The sequence below is a fragment of the Sphaeramia orbicularis genome, chromosome 19, assembly GCF_902148855.1.
Source record: "Sphaeramia orbicularis chromosome 19, fSphaOr1.1, whole genome shotgun sequence".
Lineage (NCBI taxonomy): Eukaryota > Metazoa > Chordata > Actinopteri > Kurtiformes > Apogonidae > Sphaeramia > Sphaeramia orbicularis.
This window is the reverse complement of record NC_043975.1, coordinates 1,670,269-1,685,268: the sequence shown is the minus strand read 5'-3', so window position 1 is coordinate 1,685,268 and position 15,000 is coordinate 1,670,269. Positions and strand designations below refer to the sequence as shown.

Sequence of the window (15,000 nt, the reverse complement as noted above, 5' to 3'; positions counted from 1 at the left end):
AGATGAAGACAACTTTTCCCTCCAGTTTCATCACAGAGGCGGAGCCAAATGACCTGTTTTATTCATGCAAACGTATTAAACTATAAATATGATCAAATCACACCTGAAACACAGACACATCTGCAGGAAATCAACTCAACTCTTAATGTCAGTGTATAAAACCTGCCTCAGAATAGTGCTCTTTCTGTGGTGGTTTAGTGTTTTTCTGATTGTATTTACTGGGATGTGGACAGTTTCATACCTGTGCAGGTGTATTCCACCTGTTCCTGTCCTTCACATCCTGTTGGTCTGAGCTGCATCAACTCATACTGTCGCTGTTTCAAACATTCCACACTCAGGAGTTAAAGCATCACACAGGAAAAAAATAAATACAAAAGGCAGAAAAATGGAGAGGAAAATACATTTAATTTTTCAGGTGAGATTAAAAACACATAAGGTTTATACATTTATGTCAATGAAAAAAAAAAACCCAACCAAAATAAATAATAAACCAAACCCAGGAGGCGTTTGACTGCAGTCAGACCTGAAAACCAGCCAAACCTCCACTGATACAGAGGAAAGAAGGACTCAAATATGGACATTTGTGTCAGGTCAGGGTCACACAACCATCATGGAACACATAGAAACAGATGATTTAGAATGGAACCATACTAGTATACACAAAAACAAAGAGCAAAGGGTGGATGAGTCAGTGTTTAGAAGAGATTCTGTTCAGATTCAACTGGTCTGAGCCACTGTACAGCAACACATAGATCTGTAATACATAGATAGACAGATCTATGATCGACAGACAGATAATAGATAGATAGGTATGATGGATAGATCTATGATAGATCTAACAATCATAGATCTATAATAGATAGATAGATAGATAGATATCAAACCCAGACCCGGTCCGGTCCGTCCACCCTGACCCCAGGCTCCTTTTAATCCAGTTCATGGATTTATCAGATTTACAGCAGCACTTGAACACATCATGTGTGTCAGTCACATCTGATTGATGAAATTGAAGTAAAGAGTAAAGTCCCAACGAAAAACCTTCAAATATCTGAATTTGAAAGAGTTTACATTAGAGTCAGAACAGAAACATGACTTTTACTGAATACTTAGACTTTTATTGACCAAAAAAATCACATTGAGCCAAAGAACTTGTTTGAGTCGTTCACAAAACTGAAGCCATGTCTGTATTTGGACACTTTGGATCAGTTTGACTGACTTCAATCTGATTAATGGACCAGTGATCTGGACCACATCAGACCAGACCAGACCAGATCCCAGTTAAACCAATGGAACATCATCCCTTAGAGCAGACTGTTCCAGAGCAGGCCCTAGTGTGTGTCAGTGGTATTACCAGTGTCGTGTCCAGTTTAAAACCTCAGAAACAGAAGGACTTTGACCAAATGTGTTCCTTCAAATGGTTCAAATGAATCATGTATTAATATTGGGTCGAACAGATGATATCAGTGTTCTGTGTAACAGACAGTTTATGGATTTATCTGGATTATAAATGTGTGTGTGTGTGTGTGTGTGTACATTTCTTCATCCTTCTGTAGTTTTACTCAGACTAGTGTAAACAATATCAGTTGATCAGACCAATATTGTATCAGATATTACTCAGTTTTAATCCAATATCCTCATCCAACCCTACAACATGATCTGTGTTATTAAATATTATTCATACTAATACTTTCAGTTGTTCATATACATGTGTTAAATCTGTCTGAGCCCAGCTGGTGTCATTTTAAAGGGGGCGGGGCCTCAGGGCTTTATAAAGCTTTGACCCCCCAGTTGTAAATATGAGCCTGGGTGTTCCACCTTTACCAAACGTCTGCACGAGTCCTGTTAGTGTCCCCTCATCCACAGGTGGACGTCTGTTAGTGTTCGACTGAAGAGAAACGAACAAACAGCAGCTTCATTTCAGCTGTTACTGACACATGACTGATGTGAAGGACAAATGAACCACATCTGATGAATAAACCAAGAACAGATCATGAACTGGTCCACAGTGAAAGAACACAAACAGCTTTAGTTTGAGGTTTTCACCCAAATTCAAACAGACCCAAAAGAACTTTAAATTGGAACCAATCTGGGTCAAACGGTTTCACTATAAAAGGTTTAACCCTGGACTCAGAAAGTGAACAAACGAACACCGTCCAATCACTGGGTTTATGGGTCAGAACCAAACAGAACAGCTCTGACCTCCAGTCCAGTTCTGATCCAGTTCTGGTCCAGTTCTGACCTCCAGCCAGTTCTGGTCTAGTTCTGACCTCCAGTCCAGTTCTGATCCAGTTCTGGTCCAGTTCTGACCTCCAGTCCGGTTCTGGTCTAGTTCTGACCTCCAGTCCAGTTCTGATCCAGTTCTGGTCCAGTTCTGACCTCCAGTCCGGTTCTAATCCAGTTCTGACCTCCAGTCTGGTTCTAATCCAGTTCTGACCTCCAGTCCGGTTCTGGGTCCAGTTTCAGTCTTTGTTCTGTTTCTTTTCAGTCTCAGATTCTTCACCCCTCCAGCCAAGACCAGAACCCACTGATGCACCAGGACCTGGTCCAAGCCCCTCCTCCAGCTCCTCCCGTAGCCCCGCCCCAGAAGCCTCTGGACCGCAGTGACCCCACCCACCCCACGCCCACCGCCGGAAGAGAGGATGATGGGAAACCCCCGCGAAGAGGCACCGCCCTCAGGTCCCTACAGCTGCCCCAGCCCTCTAAGCTCCGCCTCCTCATGTTTCACTCCACAAGGCCCGCCTCCAGCTCAGGCCTCGCCATCACCCCGTCTTCCAAGACGAGGGCGCCGCGGCCGCTGTCGGCGCCAAACATCCCCGACACGAGCAAAACGAAAGCGCCGGGCTCGTCCCGCCTCCTGAAACCAAAGACGCACTGAAGCCCCGCCTTCCTAGCATGCGGTGAAGCGGAGGTCATCATGGAAATGACAGGATGCACTAATTAAAGGAGGATTATTTAATCTGCAGCAGCGTCGGTCAATGGGCGGAGTCTGTGTTTATAGTTGTCACACGGGCCCGTTATGACTTAAATAATTAAAAAACAGAAAAAATGGAAAAACGTTTATTTAAGCTGTAAATGAGGCTAAAACGGAAACTTATTTATTAATATTTAAACACTGACGATAACGACATAAGTGATCGAAGTTATGAAATAAACGAGTAAAATGAAAGACCTCATGTGACGTAATCAGACGTTCAGGTGTTTGTTCTGTTTTCTGCTGCTTCAAACCTCCCATCGATGACGTCAAACCGTTCAAACTCCAATGCTTTATCTGCTCTGACGGTGAAAGGATCAGCTGATCAGTCATGTGACTGAAGCGGTCAGCTGATCGGTCATGTGACTGAAGTGGTCCAGAGGTATGGAACCGGTTGAACGGGTTCATGGAGGCGTGTGTGGACCGAAGGTTCTGTTTCTATGCAACGCATTCAAAAACCAAACGCTTCATTCCGTTCATATTTGTTCTATGAATAAATTTCTTCCAGGTTCAGATTAAAATTATAAAAGTATTTAGTTTTAATATTTGAGTCTGAGCAGGAAAAACTAAAAGACAATTAATCCAATAAACATGTTTGTGTCGTTTGAACTGAATATGGTTTAAGATCCGGTTAACGCCCTGGAATGGGCTACTCATATTATATTATATAGATTATATAGAATATGTTCTATCCATGATATAATATAGTATAATATATATATTACAGATACAATATACTATATTATAAATATTATATAATATAATATAAGTATTGCATGTATATTATATAATATTAGTTGAGAAGGTTCAAATGAGGCTGAAAACCTGCTGAAACCCAAAACTGTTTCCTCATATATGACGTACTGAGGTTCCAGTTTTTCTGCTCAGTGTTTGTGCTGAATATCTGAGTGACAGAGCAGGAGAACCCACAGGTCCAACTGGATCCAGTGGATCCACGTGGATCAGAACCGTATTTGATCCTGTTGGTTTCATCTGTTGAACTCTGCTTTAATGTCAGTGTCTACGTCCTGTTTCAGCTCCGATCGACTGGACCTCAGCACACGAAAATACTGGTAGATCTGCCATTTGGGTTCTGGTTCCGGTTCTGGTTCCGGTTCTGGTTCTGTCGCTGTGTGTTCTAAAGCTGACGGGACTGGTCTGTCCACGTCCTCAGTCCCTGAAGGACACGTGGACGGTCCTGGATGGTCCTGGACAGTCCTGGACACCGGCGCCCTCGCTCGGTTCCATCTGTTCGTCCGTCTGTCAGTCTCCGTCTCAGACTCAGCAAAGCCCCGCCCCCTGGGGTCAGAGGTCACGTTGACGCCACCTGTCGGAGAACCCACCGTCTGCTATCAGACAAAGCAGGAGGACGAGGACGTTTCAGAGGGTTACCATGGAAACGAAACCGGTGAAACCTCATTCCACTGCAGGGATTTAACAACAGAATAATAATAATAATAATAATAATAATAATAATAATAATAATATTATTATTTTCCTCCTGAGATCATGTCAGTTATTGAAGTATGACTAAAGACAAACAGTCGATAAAAGACACAAAAGAAGAAACTGAATTGGAGGAAATTAAAGATTAACACTAGATCCATTTGTGTGTGTGTGTGTGTACGTGTGTATGTGTGTGTGTCAATGTATATGTATGTCTGTGTGTGTATATGTGTGTGTGTCTGTGTGTATTATGTGTGTGTGTGTTCCAGCGCCCCCTGCTGCTCTCACTACAGTCTGATTCACCACAGACACTTCATTCATTTTCACTTCTCCTTCACCACATTGCTGAACATAAACAGTTATATTTGTATTTTTATTTCTTTCCTTGTTTTTTCCGTCAGTTTTTATCTGATATGAAGCGAATTCTCCGTCGTTTGAACCGACTGTTTATTTGGCCACGACAGTCGTTTGGTTTGAACCTTTTGATCGTCAGTAAATGTCAAAGTCTTCAGTCGTTGTCAAATGAAAAACAAAGATTCAGCGTTTGTCATTTATCATTTAAGTTTCAACGTTTTCATGTGTTTGAGCGTCAGTCGATCGGATCTTATTTATTTATTTATTTATTTGTTTATTTATGTATTTATCTATTGTGTTGTTTTTGTTGGTGTAAAACCTTCACATGTTAAAGTCCGGCAGTGGAAAAGACCATGTTCCTGTTCACGTCCACACACTGAACCTGATGTTTCAGAGTTCTGTTTCCATGGACAGTTTCAACTCAGCACATGCCCCCCCCCCCCCCCCCGTCCATTATCATGTTCGTTATTATCGGGCTCTTGTCGCCTCCTAAACGCCGCTGTCAGGATCCTCGGGTGCCATCCTCACATTAACATTTAATCCAGTCGCCACGGAAACGCTGCGATAAAATATGCAAAGATGAGGAGTTTAAAAACAATCTGAAAACACAACGTCTGGTTTAGGAAAACAACAACAACAACAACAACAACACGCTGAATCTGTCCATTGAACCCTCTGGTGTCCAGGTGAGTATATTACACACACCTCCTGTTTTTAAAGCTCAGATTATTTGACAGTTTGTTTTTGGTCTGAATTCAACAGTTGTTCATTTGTGTCGGATTGTTTAAATTCTGATCCATCCGCTAAAACCATCCCATAATAAACAGTGTTAAATTCCTACCACATGAGTACAAAATACACATTTAACCTTTGACCTTGAACCAAAAGTAATAATGATAATGATAATAATAATGATAATATGAACCAATGTTGGTATGAATCGATGACAGGAGGAATTAATAACATGAATAAATATAATTTATATGTAGAATAGTTTTAAAAAATGCATCAAAAATACAGTTTGTTTTTATTATAAACCTGACAGTTATTGAATATTTGATATATGCGTTCATGAATGAAGTTGATGTAATAGAAAAACATTTCAAAGTTAAAAACCAACTGTCTGAAAGTATGTTGGCATTAGTACGGTGCATATAATGGTCTGTCTGTGGTCAGTGTTTTAATAATCATCTGTTCCATCACATGATCTTCATCAATGTTCTGGACGAGACACAAAATAAACCAAACAGTATGCACCTTTAACCCTTACAGACCCAAACGTCCACCTTTAACCCTTACAGACCCAAACGTCCACCTTTAACCCTTACAGACCCAAACGTTCACCTTTAACCCTTAAAGACCCAAACGTCCACATTTAACCCTTAAAGACCCAAACGTCCACATTTAACCCTTACAGACCCAAACGTCCACATTTAACCCTTAAAGACCCAAACGTCCACATTTAACCCTTAAAGACCCAAACGTCCACCTTTAACCCTTAAACACCCAAACGTCCACCTTTAACCCTTACAGACCCAAACGTTCACCTTTAACCCTTACAGACCCAAACGTTCACCTTTAACCCTTAAAGACCCAAACGTCCACATTTAACCCTTAAAGACCCAAACGTCCACATTTAACCCTTACAGACCCAAACGTCCACATTTAACCCTTAAAGACCCAAACGTCCACCTTTAACCCTTAAACACCCAAACGTCCACCTTTAACCCTTACAGACCCAAACGTCCGCCTTTAACCCTTAAAGAGCCAAACGTCCGCCTTCAACCCTTAAAGACCCAAATGTCCGCCTTTAACCCTTACAGACCCAAACGTCCACCTTAACCCTTACAGACCCAAACCTCCACCTTTAACCCTTAAAGACCCAAACCTCCACCTTTAACCTTTAAAGACCCAAACCTCCACCTTTAACCCTTAAAGACCCAAACGTCCGCCTTTAACCCTTAAAGACCCAAACGTCCGCCTTTAACCCTTACAGACCCAAACCTCCACCTTTAACCCTTAAAGACCCAAACCTCCACCTTTAACCCTTAAAGACCCAAACCTCCACCTTTAACCTTTAAAGACCCAAACCTCCACCTTTAACCCTTAAAGACCCAAAACGTCCACCTTTAACCCTTAAAGACCCAAACGTCCGCCTTTAACCCTTAAAGACCCAAACGTCCGCCTTTAACCCTTAAAGACCCAAACCTCCACCTTTAACCCTTAAAGACCCAAAACGTCCGCCTTTAACCCTTAAAGACCCAAACGTCCGCCTTTAACCCTTAAAGACCCAAACGTCCGCCTTTAACCCTTACAGAGCCAAACGTCCACCTTTAACCCTTACAGAGCCAAACGTCCACCTTTAACCCTTAAAGACCCAAACGTCCGCCTTTAACCCTTACAGACCCAAACGTCCGCCTTTAACCCTTACAGACCCAAACGTCCGCCTTTAACCCTTACAGACCCAAACGTCCACCTTTAACCCTTAAAGACCCAAACCTCCACCTTTAACCCTTAAAGACCCAAACCTCCACCTTTAACCTTTAAAGACCCAAACCTCCACCTTTAACCCTTAAAGACCCAAACCTCCACCTTTAACCTTTAAAGACCCAAACGTCCACCTTTAACCCTTAAAGACCCAAACGTCCACCTTTAACCCTTACAGAGCCAAACCTCCACCTTTAACCCTTAAAGACCCAAACCTCCACCTTTAACCTTTAAAGACCCAAACCTCCACCTTAACCCTTAAAGACCCAAACCTCCACCTTTAACCTTTAAAGAGCCAAACGTCCGCCTTTAACCCTTAAAGACCCAAACGTCCGCCTTTAACCCTTACAGACCCAAACCTCCACCTTTAACCCTTAAAGACCCAAACGTCCACCTTTAACCCTTAAAGACCCAAACGTCCACCTTTAACCCTTAAAGACCCAAACCTCCACCTTTAACCCTTAAAGACCCAAACCTCCACCTTTAACCTTTAAAGACCCAAACGTCCACCTTTAACCTTTAAACACCCAAACGTCCACCTTTAACCCTTACAGAGCCAAACGTCCACCTTTAACCCTTAAAGACCCAAACGTCCGCCTTTAACCCTTACAGACCCAAACGTCCGCCTTTAACCCTTACAGACCCAAACGTTCACCTTTAACCCTTACAGACCCAAACGTCCACCTTTAACCCTTAAAGACCCAAACGTCCACCTTTAACCTTTAAAGACCCAAACGTCCACCTTTAACCCTTAAAGACCCAAACCTCCACCTTTAACCCTTAAAGACCCAAACCTCCACCTTTAACCTTTAAAGACCCAAACGTCCACCTTTAACCCTTAAACACCCAAACGTCCACCTTTAACCCTTAAAGACCCAAACGTCCGCCTTTAACCCTTACAGACCCAAACGTCCGCCTTTAACCCTTAAACACCCAAACGTCCACCTTTAACCCTTAAAGACCCAAACGTCCACCTTTAACCTTTAAAGACCCAAACGTCCACCTTTAACCCTTACAGACCAAACGTCCACCTTTAACCCTTAAACACCCAAACGTCCACCTTTAACCTAAACCATCTCCTGATCTAAACTGTTTAATTCCTGTTGATCCATTCATCCTTTCCATCCATGTCAATAATTGGTGTCAAATACAGTTCTTTATCTTTTCGTGGTCATCAGATATGACCATATTTGGACGTTCAGAGGCTCCATAGTTACCATGGAAACACCGTCATCTTCTCCAACATTGATTGTCCAGTCAAACCCATGCAGTTGGATCAGTGACAGTTAATGGACACACTGGGTTTGTGTTCAGTTCTGGACTGAATGAACTCACAGTTTTCATAAACATCTAAATTAAATATAGAAAAATACACGAGTTACACAGAAAATGTCAAATCCAGACGATAATAATGTGATAAATGTAGATAAGTGACTTCAGTAAAGGGTCAGTGGTGGGGCTGGTGGCTCTTTGTGGGTTGGATGTGGTTCTGAGGCCTGTGGTGGTTTGTCCAGGTCATCATGTTCTGAATTCCTTCATAAGTCGGAGCGGCACAAACGACTGCGGCGTGTGCGTCCACGTCCCAGAGCAGCTGTTAGCGTTAACGCCAGCACATGGAGCCCATCAGCTGACAGAAGACTGAGCACTGACCACAGCTGAGCAGCACTTTTATGAATGGAAGTGGGCGGAGTCACAGCTGCTCTCAAATACACACATATAGTATTAATCCTCCACTACTTCTTCTCCTTCTCCTCCTACTCCTTCTTCTTCTCCGTCTCTTCCTTCTTCATCATCTTCTTCTTCTCCTCCTCCTCCTTCTCCTTCTCCTCCTCCTTCTTCTTCTCCTCCTCCTTCTTCTTCTTGTTTTTCCATCTGTGCTTCAGCTCCAGTTTTTCTTCATTCACACATCTGATGTAAAAGTCAGTTTTCATGTTCCTTCTGTAAATCAGTCCAGTGGAACAGTCCGTCTGTTTGGACCCAACGGAACCAAGACTGTATGAACGGATCTGACTGACTAAAGCGATCCGCTCACATCCGGTGTTCCCTCCTGCACATGTGACCAACAGACAGAAAAGCACTGACACACCCAGGTCCACCGGCCCGTCAGGACTTTCAAACACTTCTAACATGAATATTAAAGACGACAAAAACAGGAACAGCATCCAAACTGAAACTCCACACATGAACCTGGTCACCACCTCCTGCATGGTACCAGCGCTAACATTAGTAGGACTGTGTATCGGCAAGAATCTGGTGATACGATACAAATCACAACACTACGATCACGATACGATATATCATGATACTGTTAAAAAGGCAATTTTTATTTTGTTTCTTTTTTTAAATGATTATTTCCTTGAAGAATTACATTCCAGCAGAAATCTGCACAAATACTAAACACATTTTATGTAATCAGAACAGGATCTAATGTTCTATCAGCAAATGTTCAAACTGTGTTCAAACTGAAATTCTGTTTCACAGACATTCCAGTTTCAGATCCTGTTCAAATGTTCAGATTCTATTAGTTCACAACTAACATCAGAACAGGATTTGAGTTCAACCCCAACAAAGGAACCAACATTATTGAATAAAAGAGTGTAAAAGAATAAATTTGAAAAAATGAACCTCCACAATATCTGCATTTGAATAAACACCTAAAAATATCGATACAGTTCTTTTTAATATCGATACAGTATTGTGAAATGAAATATCATGATATATTGCAGAACCGATATTTTCTCACACCCCTAATTATTAGCATCTTTAATTCACTTTAATTCATCATTTATTCATTCATTCATCTTTATTTCGACTACATTGTTAATGTATTTCTAAAATATATGTTCCAGTCCGTTCTATTTCAAACTATTGTTACTATAAACACATTCTGTGACTCAGCTAGCATTAGCATACAGATGTTAGCGGTTAAATAAAAATGTCTCTGTCATGTAAATATAACATTACTGTGGTTTATTTCATGTCATAGAAAGGTTGAACTCTGCATCATATAATTCACAACTACCATTTGTATTTAATACTCTGGCTGTATGTTTGACTCCCCTGCTCTTGTTGTTGTTGTTGTTGTTTACTGCACTTGCATTTACACAGGCCTTTACAGTTGTTGCCATTACATAAATCCGTTTCGTCGCTGAAACACTGACCATAAACTTGTGCGTCGTCGTATTTTTCCACCTGATCCTTCACATTCGAGGTGTTTTCGGTCTCTCGTCCGCTCTGGTTGTCGTCACATGATCATTTTTGCGTTTTTTGTGGGATTTAAAGCTGATTAGAAACACTTAATGTTCTCTGAAACAGTCCAACCTTCATGGACGTCGTGCTCGGTCGGCTGTAATATTTCAACCACTGTATCCACGTATATAAACAGACTGGTGTCTCTATAATCTGTACAATTCCACCTTAAATATCTGAATACTGCTGGTATCCTCTGTATGTGCACTATTTAACTCTGGACAGTGTAATCCTCTGCTGTGCATCTGAACCAACCCTTGGACTTTAAACTTGAAGGCCATCCTGCTTCATCTGGGACTTGAACTGTTTTGTTTCTTTTATTTACACTGGATTAAAAAATGCACTTTAAATGTTTCATCCATGTGGACCTTTGTCCACCTTAAAGACTTTGTCATGAAACTGGACTCATTCATCTGTTTTTTTCTTTTGTGTGTGTTTTCTGGTGTCAGATCCTAAAGGTCAGAGGTTAACTATCGACTCCTCCGTGGTTTTAAACGTCTTCAGAGCTGCTGATACAAACATGTTTCTGCTGCTTCGTCTCATTAGTCTCTTTTCCATCGTCCATCTGAGCTAAACTGTCCCCGTATTTATATAAATGTGTTCCAAACACAAGTGAGTAATGTTGGTTTTTCCATTCAGTCCCAAATGTGCTGCTGAGTTTCTTTCCTCTGGTGGATGTCAGTGTCAGTCCTTCCAGAAACAAGAACACAAATCTGTGCTGTTTGAATCTAGAATGCTGCTTCCTCCTTTATCTTCTACTAAATTCTAAACTGATGTGGTTTCCTGCTGTGTCCACACACACACACACACACACACACACACACACACACGTTTGGGTTCAACTCTTCTTCTTCTCCTCTTCTACATCCATCCACATCAGTTTGTTTTGGTCATGTGACTCTAGTTGGACTCAGGTCTTTCTGTTCCAGTTTTGTGTCTTATCCCAATTTAACTACGAAAAAACACCTCGAACAACAACAACTATTCAGAGAAAAACGAGAGTTTGGGTGAAACTGTCGTTTTTCCATGAGACAAATGTATATGAACAAGTTAAATTCACGATATTTAAGAGTCAATGGAAAAGTGACTAATGATGTCATCTGCATCCAGTTAAATATAATGTATCTAATGTTTCAACCCATTTAATTTAAACAACTGGTGAATGGAAGTGGTCCTGGAATAGAACCTTGTGGAACACCTTGAACACTTTAAAAGCTTGTTGTTCCTCAGAACTCTCGTGGTCCCCGAACACCGCTGTATGTATAAATGTGTGTGAAAATCGTCACTTTATAAAACACAGTATTGAAATGGTACAAGACAGTTTGTACTTCATTGTCTGATGTTAACGAAGCTCATTTTCTCCAGTTGATTAATATTGAGAAGTTGTTTCAAGCTGAGCAGAGAAATGAATCTGCTGTTACTACGTTTATTTAACTTCTTTATTTAGTTACAACAAAACTGAATTAATCTGGACAGATGACAGATAATAGAGTTAAATTCAACAGTACAGTCGTTTATTAAACCTTTAACCTGACGTATACGTACGATTATCGCTAACTTCCACGTAAAAGCAGCAGAAAAACTGAAGGTACATTTGAATTCTGCAGTCGACCCAAGTTTCAAGTCAACAGATGACAAGGACGACGAAAACCTCCAGACGTCCTCAATGTCCACCTTTATGATGAACCTTACGTAAACAGGTTTTTTTCAGTCCAACAGGTGGATTCACTGGTGTTTCAGGAAATAAAGTTTTGAACAAAAGAAAATGAGCTTCATAAACTAAAGGTTAACGTCGTTAAAGTCGTAGAACTGGGCTCATGTCTGTTTTTATTTCTGTTCCAGTCACTTCATCGACAGATTATTGTTTCGTCATCAGCGTCCCCGCGGTCTCATTGGTTGACGTTTCCGTTCCTGCGTTGCCATTGGCTGAGATGTCTCTGATGCTGCTGAAATAAACTTGATCAAACTAAACTGGGTTTGAGTTCGTTTGTCATTCGAACATTCAAACTGACAGACACTCTGGAATTCAAACAACAGGCGAAGGTTGAACTGAACACAAACACAAACATAAACACAAACATAAACACAAACATAAACACAAACCTCTGACTTCCACTTTTCACTGTGGAAACAATAAAAAAACTGTCAAAACATCAACAAACATTTCACAGAAAACCTTATAATTCTATTAAAACTGATGTTTACACAAACAGCTGTTTCAGTTTAATAACATGTCCAACATCTGATCATACTGTCCACACATGTCCACTCTGGACGGTCAAGTGTCCATCACAGGTTGAACTGGACGGATCGTCCTCTTGCTGTTGTTTTGTCTCCTCTGTTTCCTGTTGATTCAAACCTAAACCCAGACCAGGTCTCAGCTGGTTCCAGTCCCTGTTGGTCCCAGCAGGCAGCGTGTCCACAGGACCAGGACAGGACCAGGACCAGGACCAGGACCAGGACCAGGCATCCTCCACAAACACACTGACAACTGGCACCTCCACCCTGGAAACACAACACACACACACACACACACACACACACAGTCCTCTTCCCTTTATAAAACAGATAAATAACTGATAAAGTATTAACAGTAATAGTCATAATAACAGTATGTAATAAGTAATATAAGTAATATAAGTAATGTGTTTTTCTTGTCATTTACTGTCCTTGTGCAACTGGAGGATATAAACAACAGTGAAATAATGTCCCACATGATATTATTGTGCCTGTCCAAAGTGTAACAGTTCCACTGCAGGTCTGAACAAACAGGATGAACTGGTTGGAGTTCAGGGTCCACGTTCAGACCAGTCTGAGCTCCAGTCCCACAACTGGTCAGTAAGGATTTTATTCATGGTTTAATGTGAAAACAATAATATGACATTATGTCTGTAAATAATAATAATTATTATCAGTCCCTCCACCAGGAGGGATTGTGATCGCTTTGCTTTGTTTGTTTGTTTGTTTGTTTGTGTGTTTGTTTGTTTTTTAGCAGGATAACTCAAAAAGTTATGGATGGATTTTCATGAAATTTTCAGTAAATGTTGATACTGGCACAAGGAAGAAATGATTAAATTTTGGTGGTGATTGTGTGTGTGTGTGTGTGTGTGTGTGGGGGGCAGATCTGTCTTGGCGGAGGTCTGCGCTCTTCCGAGTGCCTTTTCTTGTTAATGTTTGTTTATGTTTTAGTGAAAAAATACCGGTAAATATTCAAATATTGACCTGAACAAACACATGGTCCTGACCAACCAACATGTAGTGAACATGTGTCCAGTAAACCCAGTGGAAGTGGACCAGTGTTCAGCTGGTTCTACATCTGATAATAAAGTAGTCTGAATCTGAATCTGATCTGAATCTGATCTGTACAGATGATAAACAGGCTGAATATTGTCCAACTCCATTGAGTTTTCACACAATGTCCTGTTTTTCCAGGTCATTCCATCTTTTAGTCCTGAACAGTTTGTAAATGTTCATATTTTCATCATCTGATGTTTTTTTTTTTTTACATTAAAATCAGATGAAAGTTAGTGGTGGTCATTCTTCTTCTCTTCTTCTGCAGTCCTTTTCTTGGTCTGATCCTAACCCTAACCTGAAGCACCGTGGCTCTGAACCCTCACCTCCATCAGCTGGTTTCTTTTTGACAGAACTGCTGTTTCTGCTGAATGTGTGTGTGTTCATTAGACAGACCTTCATCCTCCTCCTCATCCTCAGTGTGTCGTGCTTCAGGTGGAGGTGAATAAAAGCCTTTGAATGGATGCGCTGTAGCTGTTCCTGTATATCAGGGGGTTTTGGGAGTGGATTCGAGGTTCAAGGAGGTTTCCAGAGGAGGAGCAGCTCCATGTGAACAGACCTGAACCCAATAAATGTGGCTTTAATGAGCCGTGCTCTGCACTTCCTGCTGCGGTTAGCTCCACCCGTCCTGAATCATCCACACACCTCTGTCTGTCTGCGTGGACGTCCTGCTCCGTCCACGATTATTCAGATGTTTGCAGATCAGACGGAAACAGGCCTCATTAAAAGCCCATCAGTGGGTTTGAGGAGGAGAAACTGAGCAGATTAGGTCAGAGGTGAAATGAAGGACCACGGCGTCGCATTCAAACGCTTTATTATCACAGTCATTTATTATTATTATAAGCATATAGTTTATTGTATTATTATTACATGAATTTATTGTATTGTAATCACTATAGTTTATTAACCCCAGGAAACAGAAAAAAGGACCAATATGATTAAAACAGATAGAAACTAAAGAAAAGCTCTCTCTCTCTCTCTCTCTCTCCCTCTCTCTCTCCTCTCTCTTCTCTCTCTCCTCTCTCTCTCTCTCTCTCTCCTCCTCTCTCTCTCTCTCCTCTCCTCTCTCTCTCTCTCTCTCTCTCTCTCTCTCTCTCTCTCTCCTCTCCTTCTCTCTCTCCTCTCCTCTCTCCCCTCCTCCTCCTCTCTCTCTCTCCTCCTCTCTCTCTCTCTCCTCTCTCTCTCTCTCTCTATTCTTATTT

At 41.4% G+C, this 15,000-nt stretch overlaps 1 protein-coding gene across 2 annotated transcripts in view; it reads left to right on the top strand.

Moving 5' to 3' along the window:
• Window positions 1-3,575, top strand: part of LOC115410836 (serine-rich coiled-coil domain-containing protein 2-like) — a 38,251-nt gene extending 34,676 nt beyond the window's left edge. The window contains exon 15 of one of the 2 annotated variants that reach the window (XM_030122680.1): window positions 2,486-3,575. In XM_030122680.1, coding sequence (XP_029978540.1) covers window positions 2,486-2,875 — 390 coding nt within the window. In that variant the 3' untranslated portion in view covers window positions 2,876-3,575. The remainder of the gene's footprint in view (window positions 1-2,485) is intronic. The other variant, XM_030122681.1, reaches the window with a different exon arrangement.
• The last annotated feature ends 11,425 nt before the right edge of the window (window positions 3,576-15,000 follow it).